Below are 17,542 nucleotides of genomic sequence, written 5' to 3'. Positions count from 1 at the left end.
CTGCCTGTTACTCTAGTCTGAGGGGACCTGATAGTTTCTTCTAAACTCTGGGTACACTATAAGCAAATGGTGCACAGACATATATTTAGGCAGACTATCTAAACACACAAATAATGGTAAATTAAATTAAATTAAATATCTTTTATGTTTGGGCCTTTTCTGGGTATAGGGACTTTCTAAATTCTCTTGTATGTAATTAATCTCCATTGTTATCTTTAAATGTTGGGCTCTTTGAAAGATTCAAAAGGAAGGGAAAGGAGGGGGTGCAGGGCAAGTACAGAACAGAAGGCTGTAGATTTAAAATCTCTTGATGTCTTCAGTTGGTGGGTGACAGCTTCCTCTCTGTCTACATATGTGTGTTCAGAAGCAACAATTAGTGACCAGAACACAGATTTTTAATGTTGAAATATACAGCATTTATTATTAATCTTGGCTTTTGCAAGTTGGCTGCAGGTCTCTATAGAGGTTTGTCAGTGATCGCATGAGAAGTCTTTGTTGTAGAAGAGCTAAACTTCCCATTCTCAGAGCCCATACAAAAGTCAGTTTGGCTCCGCATGTTTTTTTGACCTCTGTGATCAGGAAGCAGGCAGAGAGGATTGTATTTTAGGAGCTTGCTGGCCAGCTAGTTTAACCAAAACAATTAGCTCCATGTTCAGTGAGAGATCCTGTCTCAAAAAACAAAACAAACAAACACCCCCTACCTAACTAGTTGCAAAGTCATAGAACAACCCTTGTTGTTCCTGTGTAACTACTTTTCTTTGTTTTTTTCTGTTTTGTGGGTTTTTGTTGTTGAGGGTTTTTGGTAATACTTTTTAGCATTTGAAATATATGTTTATATAACAACAATTTTAAAATTCACTCTTGAGGTTTATTTAGATTTATTTCCTAAGAAATCTTTCATGTTCATACAAACAACTTCAGTTAAACTCAGTGAGACATACAGACAAACAAGTGAGAGTTGGGAAGCGGTTCAACAGGGATAGGAGGGAAGAGTAGTGAGTGGGCTTTGTATAGCCAAGTTCCTTCAGGGAAGATGTGGTTATGAAAGGTGTTTTAGAACATGCAAGTTTAGGGAGCATTGCCTCTGCTTTTGTCTAGTATTTTAGTCTCTACTATCTAAATAAGTCTTTGTAGGAAAGTTTGTCTGTATCTTTTTGGAAAGTGTTTTCTTCCCTTTCCTCCCTTGTCTTTCTGTGTGTCAGACTTGAAAAGCCAAATTGATACTCACAGTATTCTTGAGAGGACAGTGGGGAATGTGTCTCCAAGTAACCAGGTTTTCTGGGACAATTATCCTCCCCAAATGATGTACTGTGTCTATTAAAGGGCTTTTTCTTCTGTTAGTCTTGCTGTGGCTCACATGCTAGAGCTAAGAAATCATAATGTTCAATTTTTAAAGGGCACACAGATATGATTTCACTAACCGTAACTTAAACACACTGTAGGAAGTACTCCGTGAAAGAATCTTGCTTCATAGGAAGTTCCTATCTTGGAAAGCAGTTTAGGAAACATGGTGTAGAGGCTACAGTCTGCTTAGGACATTGATGTGAGACCCTTGCAGTGCATGCTCCCGCTGCCATCCCTACCTGTATTCTGGTTCTGTCTATGCATTCTCAGATCTTCCAGTGAGATCTTTGAAGAATCTACTGTTCTCTTGTACCTTGATAGAAATGAGTGTCTAACAACAAAGGAAAGAGAAAAGAAATACCTGCCTCTGATCTCCTCAGTGTTTGCTAAATGGTCGGCATAAAGATGACAAATTTTTCTTAAGAAATTTTTATACTTCATCCCCCTTTCAGAAAATTGTAACTGTTTGCATATAAAAAGCTGTGGTTTTTATTTGTTTGAATACTCTTGGACTTTTCTAGCTTCCAGAACTTTGGACAGTTAATTTCTTTTGTTTATAAATCTAGTTGGGTACAGTGTGCATACTTGATGTTTATGTGTGTTTTGATTTTCTTTTCAACTTACTTTTCTTTTAGGTTGGTTTTGCCCTTAATGAGTTCTGTGAGGAAACTGCATTGATTCCTTTGTAGACACAGCTCTATAGTGCCTTCTGTGCCAATAGATTCAGATAAGCATTGACTACAGAAATTGATGGGTTATATTTTGCTCAGAATTACTGATTGCAAATTCTGCTTTATTATTGTATATAATTACAAGATATATTTTCTATTGCTAGTTCTTAAATAACCAAGAAGAAGCCTTGCTTAAGTTATCAAGCAGAATACTTCTGAGGAATTGTTTATATATCTACTACCATTGAATAGGCATTTTTCTTGGACAGAGAATAGAGAAGTGAGAAGGTTTAGGGTCCCTGCCTTCTTCCTGTTTCCAGCATTATATAGCACTCAAACCTATAGAATTCTACTTTCTTTCTGTTCTGTTGCCTGACTCCGACCTTTAGTTGATACTGTTTTTGTGTTCCTTCTTATACACCACTTTGCTACTAACCTGAATTCATCCAGGAACACTTCTGACGTTTTGATGACAATGTATGTATGTTTTAAAACTGAGCTTTGTGAGTTCTCTGCAGCTAATTTTTTTCTTGAATAATCTGTTTATTGGAAAAAGAGAATTCTAGAGAGTCCTACCAAGTCCATAGCTTTGATGCTGTGATTGCTGTTGCTGTTTTGAGACAGTGTCTAACTCTAACCCCAGCTGACTTAAAACTCAGTTCTATAGACCTGGCTGTGTTTTGTGTGTTAGTTTTACAAGCATGTAGTGGTAACATGCATGCACCATGTCACTTAATGAGTTTAGTTTTCTTTTCTTTCTTTCTTTTTTTGAATCTTCAAAGTATGACTTCATGTTTTTGTCTTTTAAAAATTAACACCACTTTTCTTTGTGTTTAATAAAAATTAGAATACTTTATATTACCCATGGTTTTAAGTCCTCCCTGTAGTCTTTTAGATTGGGTTGTAGATTCATAGGCTGTTGATGAAATGAAACATTCGAAATGTTTTAAAGATTATTATCGTATCTCACTATGCCAGTATTTCCTTCCTTGTCTGATGTAAACTCTAAAATTACATGAACACTTTCTCCCTGTTTCCTGACATTTCTACAGCTGTAGTTTCCTTTAAAAATTATTTGTAAAAGAGAACTAATCAGCCATTTCAAGATATCTTTTAAAAGAAAAATCTCAGAAGTTAAAAGATATAAAGATCCTACTATTTTGATGTATTTTTCTTGTAATTTTATAATGTATTTCAAGGATATGCCCACTTCAGGCACCTGACTGGGACACAACTGTATTGTGTTATACCGCTTGGTTTTCTTTTTTAAATTGAAAGTAGATTTTTTTTATATAATATATTCTGATTCCCCTCTCCCAACTCCTCCTAGTTGCCCCCAGCACCCCCCATACAAATTCACACCCTTTCTGTCTTTCTTATATTAGAAAACAGGTATCTAAAAAACTAATAGAGTAAAATAAAGCAAAAGCAAACAGATTGGTAGGAGAAAATAAAAATAAAAGCACAAGATGCACATATACTCAGAGATGTGTTTGTACACATAGACCTCTCATGAAACACAGCTGGAAACTATACTATATATCCAAGAGATCTGTTCTCTCTCTCTCTCTCTCTCTCTCTCTCTCTCTCTCTCTCTCTCTCTCTCTCTCTCTCTCTCTCTCTCTCTCTCTCACACACACACACACACACACACTGTAAACCTTACAGTGATTGAGCACATTGGGTGCTTATCAGTTTCTCCCACTCCTAAATATTCCTGATCTACACAACTCTGAACTAAATGCCTTCCTGTGTGTGCAGCCTGAGATAGCCCTTTACTATCCTTGAGATTCTCACTTTTGCAAGTTGGGCTCCCTGTTCCCAGAACCTATTTTTATTACTTTTCATGATTTTCACTCTTTTACAGCTGAAATAGTGTATGTATGGAAAAGAAACAACTTGTATATATTGTAATAAAGCCAGTACCTTTATTATATACTCACCCTTAACTTATAGTGTCTTGTATAGCCTTCTAGGCTGGAAGTAATTTTTTCTGAAAATCAAACTTGGTATAATTGTCTTTAAGAGTTAATGTTGTTAATGGCAGTATCTTTGTCTTCTTATTAGCTATTTATACTTTTGTCTTACTTAGAAACTCATACTGGACCTAAAGATGTAGTTAACTGGCAAAATGTTTTCTTGAGGCTCTAGCTTTAATGTTGCCAGCACTGCATAAACCCAGTTTGGTGATACAGACCTTTGATCCCAGTACTCCAGGGATGGAGGGAGGAGGGTCAGGAGTTCAGGTTCATCTACCACCACATGAAACTGTGTTTTCTCCTTTTGTCCTATAATTAATTCTTCACCATTAGGTCTTGCTGAGTCTTTTGTTACAGGCCTGAGGTTAAGCAAATTTACATACATAAAGTACTTAAAATAATACCTGGTCTGTAATAAGTGCTTTGGTACCTGCCTGACTGGAAGGAGTGGTTGGTCCTTGGTTTGACTCTTTCATTTACCAGCTTTACACCTTGGACAAGTCTAAGAATCTCTTTGAGATTCAAGTCCCTTCCCTGTAAAATGTAAATCCTATCTCCTTCGGGACAAGAGAAAGTATACATATGACAAATGCTTGATAAATTTTGTGCAGGATTACATTGCTACTTAGACCTTTCCTATATCTTTTTTTTTTTTTTTAAGAGCACATGATTGCTTATGGTTTTCATGAAAGTTGGCATGAGCTGGGTGCACTTGGGAACTTCTAAGATTGCTTTATCAAGGCATGATTGCAATTTATTGGACTGAAGACAGATACGAAAAGAGTTTTTGATAAAGCCAGCTCTACTTCAGATTGTATAAATCTGTGTAATGTAATCATTATTAATGAATGAGGGGATATGTATTTGGGTTATTAATAGTATATGAGATTAGGGTAAATAAATCTGCTTTAGTCCTGCGCAGTATTAATGTAATTTGAAATGTTAGCTCTTTCTTGTTAACAGTGGTTTTTGTTTGTTTGTTTTGTTTTAAGGTTTTTGGATTCAAAGCATAAAAACCATTACAAGATATACAATCTGTAAGTATGCTTTTCATTTGTATCTGTGTTAATAGAACTAAATAAAAGTTCTTCTGGATTCCTCAGAACAGTTGAAGTCTGCCAGAGAGAATTGTTGGATCTCTGTGTGGTGATGAGGCAGCCTTGGCGCAGATTCCTGTTACTTGATCTGCTTTAAAAGACTTGGCGCCTTGCCCACCCTTGAGCCCATAATCATGTGATAATTTAAATGTAATCCACAGCGGAGCTGCTGTTAGGTTAATGATGGCTTCTATAGAGACAGACTCCAGGGTGGACGCACTTTTGTTTCCTATGTATGTTGATCAACTTACTGAAATAGCTATTTGACTATTTTCTGTGTATAACCTAAATACCTTATGCACTATTTTTTAGTTATCTAGTAGGATTTTAGGGATTGTCCATTAGAACTTATTGATGTATTTTTAAACTTTTTTTTTGATTGTTGGAGTATCGATGTGAAAACAGGAAAGGAAAACAAATCATTAAACACCTTTTGTCTTTGAAGAGACCATTTTTATTTTTCCCAATAGTGAGCATTTTTAAAAAATTTAAAAGATATAAATTACCATTTTTTATTATGTCCTTTTATTTTTCTGTCTATGAATTATATAACAGGACAATTTTATGCAGTGGCATAATACCAATTAGCAATTAATCATTTTCTGTAGACTTTATCAGATATAAGTACAAGTATTTTCTGTTCTGCTACCAGGAGTTATTTGAATTGTTACCTAGAAGGATGGAGGATTTTCTATGACCTGTTAGAGTGCTAGATGTTCCTTTTTTTTCTTTCAGTCTTTAATGATATTCTGTTTTGAGTATTCATGTTCAGAGTATTCATGTGTGGTTGTTACCAGTATTATTTCTCTTCACTTTTGCTGTCTTGGGATTTAGAAAGGTGCAGCCATGGTGAACTATGCAGATACATGCTCATAAGGCTAGTTCTAGCCCTCTGGTGGCCTTAGAGCCTGTGTGAGTCAGGCTGGAGCAGGAGAGAACAATAGACAGAGTAAATGGGCCTCACAGGAAGCTTTTATAAAGGACCATATGTATGAGCTGTTATTAACTTCTGATATCTTCTATCCCTTGTCTGTTATATACCAGTGACTAAAAAGAGTTTGTTTTATTTGTTTTAATTTTAGAATTTTTTTTGTAAACATAAATGTAAAGATTGTGAAATATTCCCGTGGCTTTTTTACTAATCAAAATATTATCTATTAAACCTGGGAGGATGGGCCATGGCAAGTCAGGAGATTGATAGCATAATGGTATTTGAAATATGGCAGATGAGTCGTTTTGGGCAGGTGGTGATATGTGCTGGCTTAGGTGGGGTTATAATAAAAGGTGGTTAGGAGAACCACAAAACTGTTTTTGAACAGCTGCATTCAGACATTGACTGAAACAGGACAAGAACTGTTGAAAGCTGGAATTGATTAAATGAATTATTTTGGACTCACACTGTCAGGATTGGGGATTTAAAGAGATCCCAGTAGGGAAGTAGAAAGACATTAGATGACACTTTCTGCCTAAGTTGAAATTTTATGCCTGTTTAACAGATCCAGAGCACAGGGAGGAAATTCTTTTCATTCCTGTGTATAGTGACTTCCTGCTCTTAGAATTTAGGGATTAGGTTTATGCTATCTCCTTTGTTGTAATTTAGTATAGTTAGAGGCAGCCCTGGGTGGACCTGAACTATCTCTTTATTAGTTGAGAGCAACCTTAAGTGCGTGTGAACTTACCCCCTTGTCACTGGAACCAGGCTTTCAAAATGGCAAAGTCTTGAAGGGCTGTTTAACGGTGCCTTCTTATCTTACAGACAGGGAATTAGGCCTAGGAAGTCAAGTGAGGTGGCCAAAGACAGGCAGGGGCATCATAACCCACTGTTTGCCCCAGAGTCCCTTTTATGTGTTTGCTTGTTAGTTCTTCATTTTATTTACTTCAAAAGTTTTAACACCTACAAGGTTGAGTGTTTTAATTTGAGCACTCCCTCCCCTGCCTATAGAGTATCTGATTTTAGGCAAGTGACACTAGCAACAGCAAATGTTTTATTTCTTTTTGTCTTAGGATAAGAATTACACATAGTATACATTTTTTTTCCTTGAAAAATATAGACATCTGAAGATCCTAAAGTATTTTTCAGTGGACATCTGTGTAATCCATAGTTTGTGAAGCCTTTTATGGCAGCAGTGTTGTGCTGTGAATGAAGAACTATCAATGTAAACTCTGATAATCACTGGCTTGTCTGTTTATACCAAAATAATCACTCAATGATTTTGAGAAAGAGCAACATTAGGCAATCAGTTTTGTATGAGTTTTTCCCCCCATTTTTGTTGCTCCATGCTTAGAGGATACAGATTTTAAGTTTTTATTTTATTCTACCATTTGACATGGTTGGCAAGCATTAACTGATTCATTTTTCTCTATTAAGATGATCTCTGTAAACACTGCAGAGTGAAGAGATCTTCCACCATGTAGCTCTATGGCAAGGTCCAGTTGTCTGTGAACTTGTCTGAATTTACTCCTCCCCTTGCTTTAAGTTGCCACCTTGGGAAACATCTCCTTGTTTTTTCATTTCTCTTTTTATATAAGCCAGTTTAAATAAAGACAAAAAGGTCGTTTAAGCTTTAATTATAAGGAAAATTTTAAATCCAAATTGTTATTTTGCTGTCTTCCATTTTAGTATGTGGAGTGACTTACTGCTATAAGAAATTTAAAAGGAACCCCATGTGAATTTTGGATATATGCCAGAGATTTTAACCAACATGGAAGTTTTCTTCTTTACCCTATGGCCCTTTCTCTTGAACACTTGTTACTCAAGCAGCCCCAGCAGATCCCTGCTGAAACCCCTATGCTTGCCTGTAAAGAGCTGCATGCTTTTTTCTTTTCCTTTTCTTTTCAAGGTCTGTTTTCAGTGACAATACTGCTCATGTTTTTGCTGTAAAATTTGTCACTACCTTTTCATTTAAAACATGTTTTTATTATTTTAAATGAAACAGTAATAGAAGTTGTTGGATTTTGTTGAGCAAGTATACTAAGCTTGAGTTGTCTTTACGTTGATTGCATGTTGTGATTAGGAAAGCTTTTAAGGACCTTAACAAATCTTAGCTTTTTCATGTATACATATTTTTCATATATACACTGAGGATATAAACTGTCACATGATTGTGAGGGTGAAAATGGATGTCACTTGTAAGGTGTGCATATCCTGTAGACTTTAGTTGTCACTACGTTACTTTTTATATCACTGCTTAACCGGACACATGACAACCAGTCTGTAATGGTGACCTTAAACAGGCTTGCTCATTAAACCAAACTTTTGAGAGTGCTTGCCTCATCTCTTCCGTCCCTTTCCCTTTCTTCCCTTTCCCACATCACCTGTGCTAGGCAATTATTCTCACTGACCCTAGATCTCAAACCAGGCAATCAGAAAGTGTGGCAAATTAAGAAAGCTGACTTGTAGGAAACTTAACATTTGTGTTCTGGTAAGCTGTCACAACTAGTTTCTTAGGGTATGTGCCTCCTGACTGTGCTCCACTGTGGGCTCCCCACCACTGCACAGCCTGGCTGTCTTAAGAAGACCACACACAACCTGGCTGTCCTGTGGAGTTCTAGCACTTGGAAGTGGAGGGAGGAGGGGTTTCAAAGCCAGTCTTGGGTATAAGAGATCCTGACTCAGGGAAAAAAAGAGAATGTAAATGTGCTCTTTTGTGAATGTGTTAGTTTTGTTTTTCCTGTCTCATTGTTAGGTAAACACAGACAAGATTATTTAGCAAGGATACATATGTCATCATCTAAAACTTTTTTCTTAGCAAAATAGTACACCAGGTAATATACTAAAAGAAAAGATGTGTGTGTGTGTGTGTGTGTGTGTGTGTGTGAGAGAGAGAGAGAGAGAGATGAAGAGAGATGGAGAGAGATGGAGGGAGGGTGGGAAGATACAAAAGTCCATTTGCCTCAGGTCTGATCCAATGGGCTGTAGTTTATGCATAATTTGTTCACATATCATGTGGACTGGGTTTTGAAATACAGTTGAGGAGTTGTGCAGATTTTCGGTGCACAGTGCAGGCCCACAGCAATTTATTTGGAAGTCTTGGATCAGTTTTATTTTGGTATGTAGAAAATTTCAGTTTGAAAACAAAACAAATACATATTCTTTGTGTTACGTAAATACATGTGGGTTTGAGATGTAGGCTAAGGAGTAATGGAACTTTGTTTTAAAACACTTTTATTTTTCAGTAATTTCTTCTCTCTCTCTCTCTCTCTCTCTCTCTCTCTCTCTCTCTCTCTCTCTCTCTCTCCCCCCCCCTCATCTCCTTCCCCCCTCTTCTCTTTCTCCCCTCCCTTTCTCTGTCTCTCTCTTCCTCCCCCTCCCCCCTTTCCCTCCTCCTCTTGACAGGAACTTGTTATGTATCCCAAGCTGGCCTAGGACTCAATAAATAGCAAAAGCTAATCTTAAAGATACAATCTTCTCTAGTAACTCTTCCAAAAGTGCTAGGATTACAGACTGTGGCAACACTCCCTGCTTAAATGTCCAATTTCTTTAGTAGTTGGAGTCACCAGGATGCTTCTGACCCACTAATATGTAGGGTCCCCTCTTGAGCCTATTTATTTCTTTCATAGCCTCTTACTGCAGAGTAGCAATGGTTAGTGTTACTGAAAAGCTAAATGTCTTGTGGTGTCAGTATTTACTATCAGTGGGTTTTAGTTATTTTGTGATCTGATATTAAAATTTGTACACTGAGAGATTATTGGAAATGGTGACATTTGTATATAAAAGAGTAAAGGTCTGGTTTACAATTTTTAGCAAGCATTGTGTTAAGTAAATTAGTATCATTTGGTTGTCTTTTACAAGTTCTTTTTTTCTGTTTTTAGCATGTACATTTGAAATAATGGCTTAAGATTGTATATGCTCTTCTGTCAGGTAAAGATAATGTTGAGCATAACCATCCACAGGTATTGTGAAATAAAAAACGTGTTCTAAAGTCCTGTATAGTCCTCATCTAAGAAATCTACAGGGTCCGTGCAGTTAAATTGGAAGAGTTGCATGTTGTCGTCACAGATTGTGTGAATGAATATATGCACACAAATTGCATGCATGTGTTTAACCTTTTATTGAGCTTTGATCTCCTTGATTATAAGAATGATGATAGTGCCTACTTCAGAATAGTTGAAGTTAACTGAAATAGTTCCTGTAAAATCGCTTAGCATAAATGTTGGTGACATTGATACTCTTCCTTCCAAGTGTGAAAGGTAACTTTATGCCACATTTAAACTTTCTTGTAGATGTGCTGAGAGACATTATGACACCGCCAAATTTAACTGCAGAGGTATGTAGAAACATAACCGTAGCATACTGTATCACTAAGGACTGATAGGCTGTCTTTTGCTGCCTGGTGATAATTATCAATATTATTGATAAAAATCTTAAGAATGGTCTTTGGCACTTTTAAAAAGTGAATTTAATTTTAGAGTTTTGTAGGACCTACCAATTGTCAGGAAATTGCAGAATAGATTGAGGACAGCAGCGGTTCCTAGACTAAGCTAGAATAGGAGGGGCTTTATTGACGAGGAGCCATTCTAACTTTTCTGCACAGAAGAATGACATACATAGAGTTAAGAAAGTGTAAAACAGCCACAATAGAATGCCAGTTCTCTGACCTGTGCAGCACTAAGGACTAAGCGAGAGCAGTTTCTGCAGAGTCTTTCTTTCTGTCTTTTTTCTTTTTCTTTTAAATTTTATGTATGTGATTACACTGTCACTCTCTTCAGACACACCAGAAGAAGGCATTGAAATCCATTGTAGATGGTTGTGAGCAACCATGTGGTTGCTGGGAACTGAACTCAGGACCTAGGTAAGGCAGTGCTTTTACCTGCTGAGCCATCTCTTTAGGGATAGACAGACCTAGGCTCCTGCTCATTCGGAAGCTTGTTGCGGCTGAAGTTCACTTAGCTTTAAGTGTACATTTTAACAGACTCTTGAATGTTTTTGTGTACCACTGGGGAAATGAAGTTGGGAGCACAGTTAGGCAGATGATGAAGCGAAAGCTAGCCTGCAGCCCCTTTGTGATTGTAGGATGCCATTGTTAACTGTAGAGCTTTTCTGTCACGAGAAGTATTAAATGGACTGTTCTCAAACCATTTTATGATGTCTTGCTTCAGAATATGTCATAATTTTTATATATTAGATATATGGCAGATAATTAGAACAGTAATATAGCCAGGAACTTTTTTTTAAGACAAGGCTTCAGTGTCCCAGGGTGACCTTGCACTCATTATTTAGCTGAGGGTGATTTTGAACTTGATACCTCTGATCCTTCTGCTTTCACCTCCCAATTGTTAGGATTTCAGACTTGCACTACATCGTCAGTTGTGAGTTTACTCACAGCAGAGATAAGTCCAGGGCTTAGCATCTGTTAATCAAGCATTTTGTAAACCAAGTTACATCCCTCAAGTTCAGGTCAGGATTTAAGGATCTCAGTAGGGTTGAATAAAAACAGATAGTAGTAAGATTAAAAATCAGTAGTAATAGAACTGAGGTCTTGCTTCTAGACAATAGCACCTTGTCTTAAAAAAAACTCAACTCTGACTATAGAGAACAAAGATGTCTTAGACTCTTACCTAAATTCACGTGAAAAAGATCTGAAACCTAATTTAGTAAACCTTATTTCAGTCAGATGTTTTTCTGTGACTGATTAGTCTCAAGCCATGTATATACAATTATATTTGTGAGAGATACCATTTTAAAAAGAAGTCACTGGGTAATTTTATTAGAAAAGTCAGTCTTTCCATAGTTGACTCTATTAGCAACCCATACTTTATTCAGAGCATGTCTGGTGCTGATGTAGAAATATCTGTTATTTCTCCTGATTAGAAGTCAGTGCTTGGCAAGAGGCCTGGTGACATCCATTTGGATTCAGCTGTGCTGATAGGCTGTGTCCTGTTCCCTTCATGTACATATTCCCCTTCCCGGAGTGAGGAGCACAAAGCTCGTTTGTTCTTGTCTAATACATTTACGAATTAGTAAAAGACTTTTTAAAACGTAAGTTTAATAAGTAATAAATTAAAATTCCCCAAAAGTTAGGCTTCTTTTAAGCACCAGTAAGTTTATATGTAATATTTTTAAAGTCAACATGTTTTAAATAAAAATGTAAAGTTTTCTTACATTGGGATTGTTTTTTTGCAACAGTTGCACAGTACCCTTTTGAAGACCATAACCCACCACAGCTAGAACTCATCAAACCCTTTTGTGAAGACCTTGACCAGTGGCTAAGTGAAGACGACAATCATGTTGCAGCAATTCACTGCAAAGCTGGAAAGGGGCGGACTGGCGTAATGATCTGTGCATATTTATTGCATCGGGGCAAATTTTTAAAGGCACAAGAGGCCCTAGATTTTTATGGGGAAGTAAGGACCAGAGACAAAAAGGTAAGCTGTTTACTTTTCCCCCTTTCCTCTTTGTGGACCAAGAATTTATTGGGAAACAGGTTTTCTCCCTCTTGCTTTTATTGAGGTGTAATGGACAAATAGATTCTGAATCTACTTACAGAGCATGTGTGATCCTTTGAGAAATGTTACAATGTGGTTACACAGTTGTATCCCTCATCCCTGGAGTCCCAACCCTCTTCCTTAACTGGAGACCTACCTGGAGCAGTTGCAAGGCACACAGTATTATGTACTATTGACTCTTGCTGCTATTCTGTGCAGTCTAGATGTCTAGCTCTTATTTTTCTCATCTAATAGAACTTTTTTGTACATCTGTTTATTAAGCTAACATCTTTTGTTGAGATAGGATCTCCCCATAGAGTTGAGGCTGGCCTCTATGGTGCTTCCATTACAGAATACAAAAATGTGCCCAGCACTTCCCAAGCTTGTAATCAGCTCATTTAGTTTTTCTCTTCGTATTGCTATTTTCTGATATGTATATATACGTATATATATGTATATATATGCTGATTATGTATTCATTTGTTTTTATTGCTATGCATATATTTGATAGAAGCTTTGCACACATTACACTAAGAATTCAATTGCTGGTAAGTAGTACTTCTGATATTTCTATGGCCTACCATATATTTTGAGAGAGTAGTGTTTGCTTTGAAGAAGTGGATGAGATTATTTCCTGCTAGAAACCTCAGCTACTTGACTTTTTTCTGTTTTTGTTTGTTTTTTGTTTTTGTTGTTGTTTTGTTTTTTTCATTTTTCTTTTGCTCCCATTTTTCCCTTTTGTGACGGTGAGGACTCACGTTCTACCATTAAGCTACATCCTCAGCCCTTGTTTGACTGATTTATCATGTTAAACTACATGACCTTTTTGTTTTGCTTTGTTTCTGTTTGTTGCCAGTTCAGGCAAGGATTTTTACTTGAGACAAATAATGATTGTGAAATGGTCTAGGCTTCTCTAAGCTCTTCTGTCACCTATCCTGTCCCTCTCCCTTCTCTTCAGAGTGTGAGCTGTGTGTTGAGAGTGGTGAGCTGTCAGGCTATGGAAACCACTTGGGGTATTCTGTCTCATTATGTTCAAGGGTGAGAGCAACTTTTCTGTAAGTTTCTCTGTTTCAAGTCCAGGTTAGATGCAGGAGGCTCATGTCAGGAAGTGAGGGCTGATGTTAATCTGACAGTATAAAGTAGTCATTATAGCCTGGTGGCTTTAGTTCTGTTTCCCTCTAGAAGGGAGTGGAGAGTGTTTGTGGAAATATCAGGATGTCTTGGGAAATTTGTGAGTGAAATGTGAAGCCTCTAGTGTCATTTGGTATTCATAGAACTGTTCTTAGCAGCAGACACTCCCCATCTTTTGCCATTTCTCTCACATGAAAATGATAGACTAATGTAAATAGAAGGTGCAGAGCTGTGCACATTGTCAGAGATGGAGCTGGTGGGTGCATTTATCGCTTAGAAGTAATTTAGCATCTTACAGCCACATCGGTAGGATCTACTGTGCTTAGCTGATGCATGATATACTGAGACAAGTGTTTTGGATAAGTTATACACAGACCTAAAGGAGAATCCTTATGTGTTTCCTACCTTTATTCTTTAGATTATTTAAAAACAAAGAATTTATGAACAGATACTGTTGACCAAGCTGTGTTTTTTACTAAATGGTTGCTTTTGCATTTTAAGCTACAATAGCATTAGAAAACCAGATACAGATAAAAGCTTTAAGCTATCCCCACTCCAGGAATGCTTCTTTATAGATAATATCAAGACCCAGAAAAGTGAACTGTTGTGATTTGTGACAGTGTCAGTCAGTTTGAGACAACATTTAGAGGACCAACAAGTCTCTTGCCGTGTTGTTAAATATCTGTGTATATTATCAAGTTTACAAAGTCTGGACTGAAAAGGAACTTTGAAACTGTTGAGGACTTTACCTCTTTATAGGCTTTCCTGAAAGGTTCAGTATTGCTGATGGTTTTAAAAGGCTTCTCAGTTTTATGCTTTTCTCTACAAATCAGTGTTTAATAACCTTCCAGGTTAAAATCTTAGAGTGTTTAATCTCCAGGTTGAGCTTAAAATCTCTCCAGGAAGAGATTGCTGGTCTTGTAAATATATTGCTGTGCATTTCCTTATAATTTTTACAATTTAATTGTTTTTAAAGCTTTTAAATGTAAAGAAAAATAAAATCATGGCATTTATAGAAAGAGGATGGAACTGGAAATCATTATTTCAAGTAAAACAAACCTGATCAAAAAAACTTGTTTTCTCTCATGGGAAGAACCTGAATTGGAGGTACACATACTGTCAAGTTAGAAAGGAGACCTTCTGGGGGAGGAGACATCTGAAGGGAAGATGGTGAAGTGGAGAGTGGAGCCGGCTCCACATGAAATGCAGAAGAGAAGCTACTTGGGGGAGGGAAGGAGGTGACTCAGAAGGAAGTGTGACGATGCCTCTGCGTGGAAATGTCATAATGAAATGCACTAGTAAGAAAGAATAAACAAGAAAACAAGCCTTAAAAGTCACCACTCCTTTGCCTGATAGTCTGAATGGTAGTAAAATGATGGCTATATTTTAGCTTGCTTTCCTCATAAGAAACTTAGCTGAGTATGGTAGAGCTGCTTAATACAACTGAGAAGTTCTTTCTGGAAGTATCTTACATTTAGTATAATTGATTACTCAGAGTGGCAGTGTGTACAATGGGATCTTGTGTGCTAGTTACGAGTTCCTCAACTTACATTGTGTCACTTCTTGTCTTTGGTGTTTCTGGATCTGTGCTTTAAGTGTGAACTTCTGGAGATTAATGCTTAAATATGCTTTGTAGTTCGTAGGGGATTAATAATTTTAGAATTGTCTGTATTATTTTTGCTTATATTTGTAATTTTAACTATGGAGGGACCATAAGAAGTTGAAGAAAATTCATCTTTTTTATGTTAAAGAAGGAGGCACTTGGCATATTCTTGTGAAAAAATTGTAGACTTTGTTTAGCTTCTCAAAGTACTATATAACCAGGTCTCGACATGATGCAGATTAGATATGATGCTGATCATAAAATTGTGTTCTTCATTGTGTTCTTCATGCCCGAGCAGTACTTTAGGTTTTGAATATTACAGAGAAGTCCAACAGTAGCTACTTCCTATAAAGAAAAAATATCCCATGGATAAAGTAACTGCTCAAGGAACAAAGACTCATATCTTTTATTCAGTAAGACAAGTATGTTACCCACTTCACGGGGAATTATTTACTTGTATAGTTGATATTTTGACTGTTTTAACTGCAATGGGAAATGAACACCCATTTGACTGGAAATTCCTAGAACATGCTCTGATTTCCCTGGTTTAAAGGGTGTACCTCTTTTTCTTTTTAAAGATTTATTTATTTTATGTACATGAGTACACTGTAGCTGTCTTCAGACACACCAAAAGAGGGCATCTGATCCAATGCTCTCTTAGAGATAATTGTGAGCCACCATGTGATTGTTGGGAATTGAACTCCAGGCCAATGGAAGAGCAATCTTAACCACTGAGCCGTCTCTCCAGCCCATGTCCACCTCTTGAACCAAATGCTTTTCTAGTGAATGGAGTCCTCTTACAAAGTCATGTATCTGAATTGAAGAATAGGCCCAAAACCTACCTCTAAACCACAAAGCTATCATTATAGCTTCTGAAGCAAATCCGGGTGAGGAAAGAGTGTTGACCAGAAATGATCTGTGTCACCTTTGTCACAGAGGAATGTAAGTTATAGTTCATAGAACTGAAGCATTATATATTTCAAACTTTAGAGCTTCTTCATGGAGGGAAAAACTGAATTAAGAGAAGTTATCGCTTCATTTAAATCGTGTAGCATTCCTGTTTTCAGGTCACCCGAGTCAGATTTATTCAGGTCCGATACTGGGTTTGAGCAAGGTAATCATGTGCATGCAGTCTTCCTATTCTTATTAAAATCGAGGCAACAAGGCTGGCTGCAGTGTGCTTGGGGAATCAAGAGGAGCAGTAGTCAGAGCCACCATCAGATACTGCAGTGTGTTTGAAGCCAGGGGAAATTGAGGTTATAATAATTGGCTGTAGTGTCACAGAGGCCTGTCACCTAGGTTGAAGAACTAGGGTGACCACTTGGAGGCCAGCCTGTGATACATAATGAGACCCTGTCTTAAAACATAAAATATGTGGTAATACATACTTTGCAATGTTATGGACATAATATGTTTTGAATATAGGAAAGTAGCTACAGTAACTACTGCTTGTTGTCATAATATTAATAACCACATTCTAGTGATTTATTGTGGTCATTCAGAATGTACATCTCCCTCTTAAAGCAAATACTTTTTAGGTTGAAGCATTTATATTTATGAGCTTAGACATAGAAAATATTTTCCAGTTCACTAGGAAAGTTTGCTCAAATAGAAAATTATTTCTTTAAAAAATCTACGATGTGAATTTACCTTATAGAAGGTCATCTAGACACAGAATGCATAGAAGATGAACATTATGTACTGTGTTGTGCTATGCTAATCCAGTATAGTAGTCTTAGGGCGGTATTATGGATCTATAAGATTCATGCCCTCCATATAACTCTCTATACTAAGCATTTATGAACTTCTGTGCCAAAAGGACTCAAGTTTGTTAAGCAAAAGCTAGAAAAGGAAAACAAAAGAAAACAGTGCTAGAAATCTTGTATGTACTCTAAGGAGACACAAAGTACAATACATGTACACACTGAAGAAAGTAATAAATTAGTAATGCTTCACAGTATCCACTTACTTAGGTTAATAACTCCTTAGACTAACTACAAATCCCCACAAGTCTAGAAAGTTACCTGTTTTTGATGACAGTTGAGTAGAGCTGCAGTTTAAAGTTTAATCCAAGTCGTAATGGAAATGTAAAGCTATTTTCTTAAATAATTTTTGAGCCATTTGAAGAAAGATACATTGAGATGATTCACCAGTAGAAAGTAAAGATATAAATGAGTGAACTGAGGAAATGTGAACTATTTGGACTAGCAGATGAATTCTGACTTAAAAAAAAAACAGCCAGTGTTTTGAGTGACGTTTAGGGTTAAATCTGGGTTTTTGTAACTGATTCAA

At 36.8% G+C, this 17,542-nt stretch overlaps 1 protein-coding gene across 1 annotated transcript in view; it reads left to right on the top strand.

The window, feature by feature from the left end:
• The window catches only part of PTEN (phosphatase and tensin homolog), a 67,084-nt gene that overhangs the window by 31,348 nt on the left and 18,194 nt on the right, over positions 1 to 17,542 (top strand). The window contains exons 3-5 of the mRNA XM_080911593.1: positions 4,987 to 5,031; positions 10,315 to 10,358; positions 12,218 to 12,456. Of these exons, the coding sequence (XP_080767719.1) occupies positions 4,987 to 5,031; positions 10,315 to 10,358; positions 12,218 to 12,456 (328 nt within the window). The remainder of the gene's footprint in view (positions 1 to 4,986; positions 5,032 to 10,314; positions 10,359 to 12,217; positions 12,457 to 17,542) is intronic.

Source organism: Micromys minutus (assembly GCF_963924665.1).
Source record: "Micromys minutus genome assembly, chromosome: 2".
Lineage (NCBI taxonomy): Eukaryota > Metazoa > Chordata > Mammalia > Rodentia > Muridae > Micromys > Micromys minutus.
Note: the sequence above shows the minus strand (reverse complement) of the source record. Positions and strands in the feature narration are given on the sequence as shown.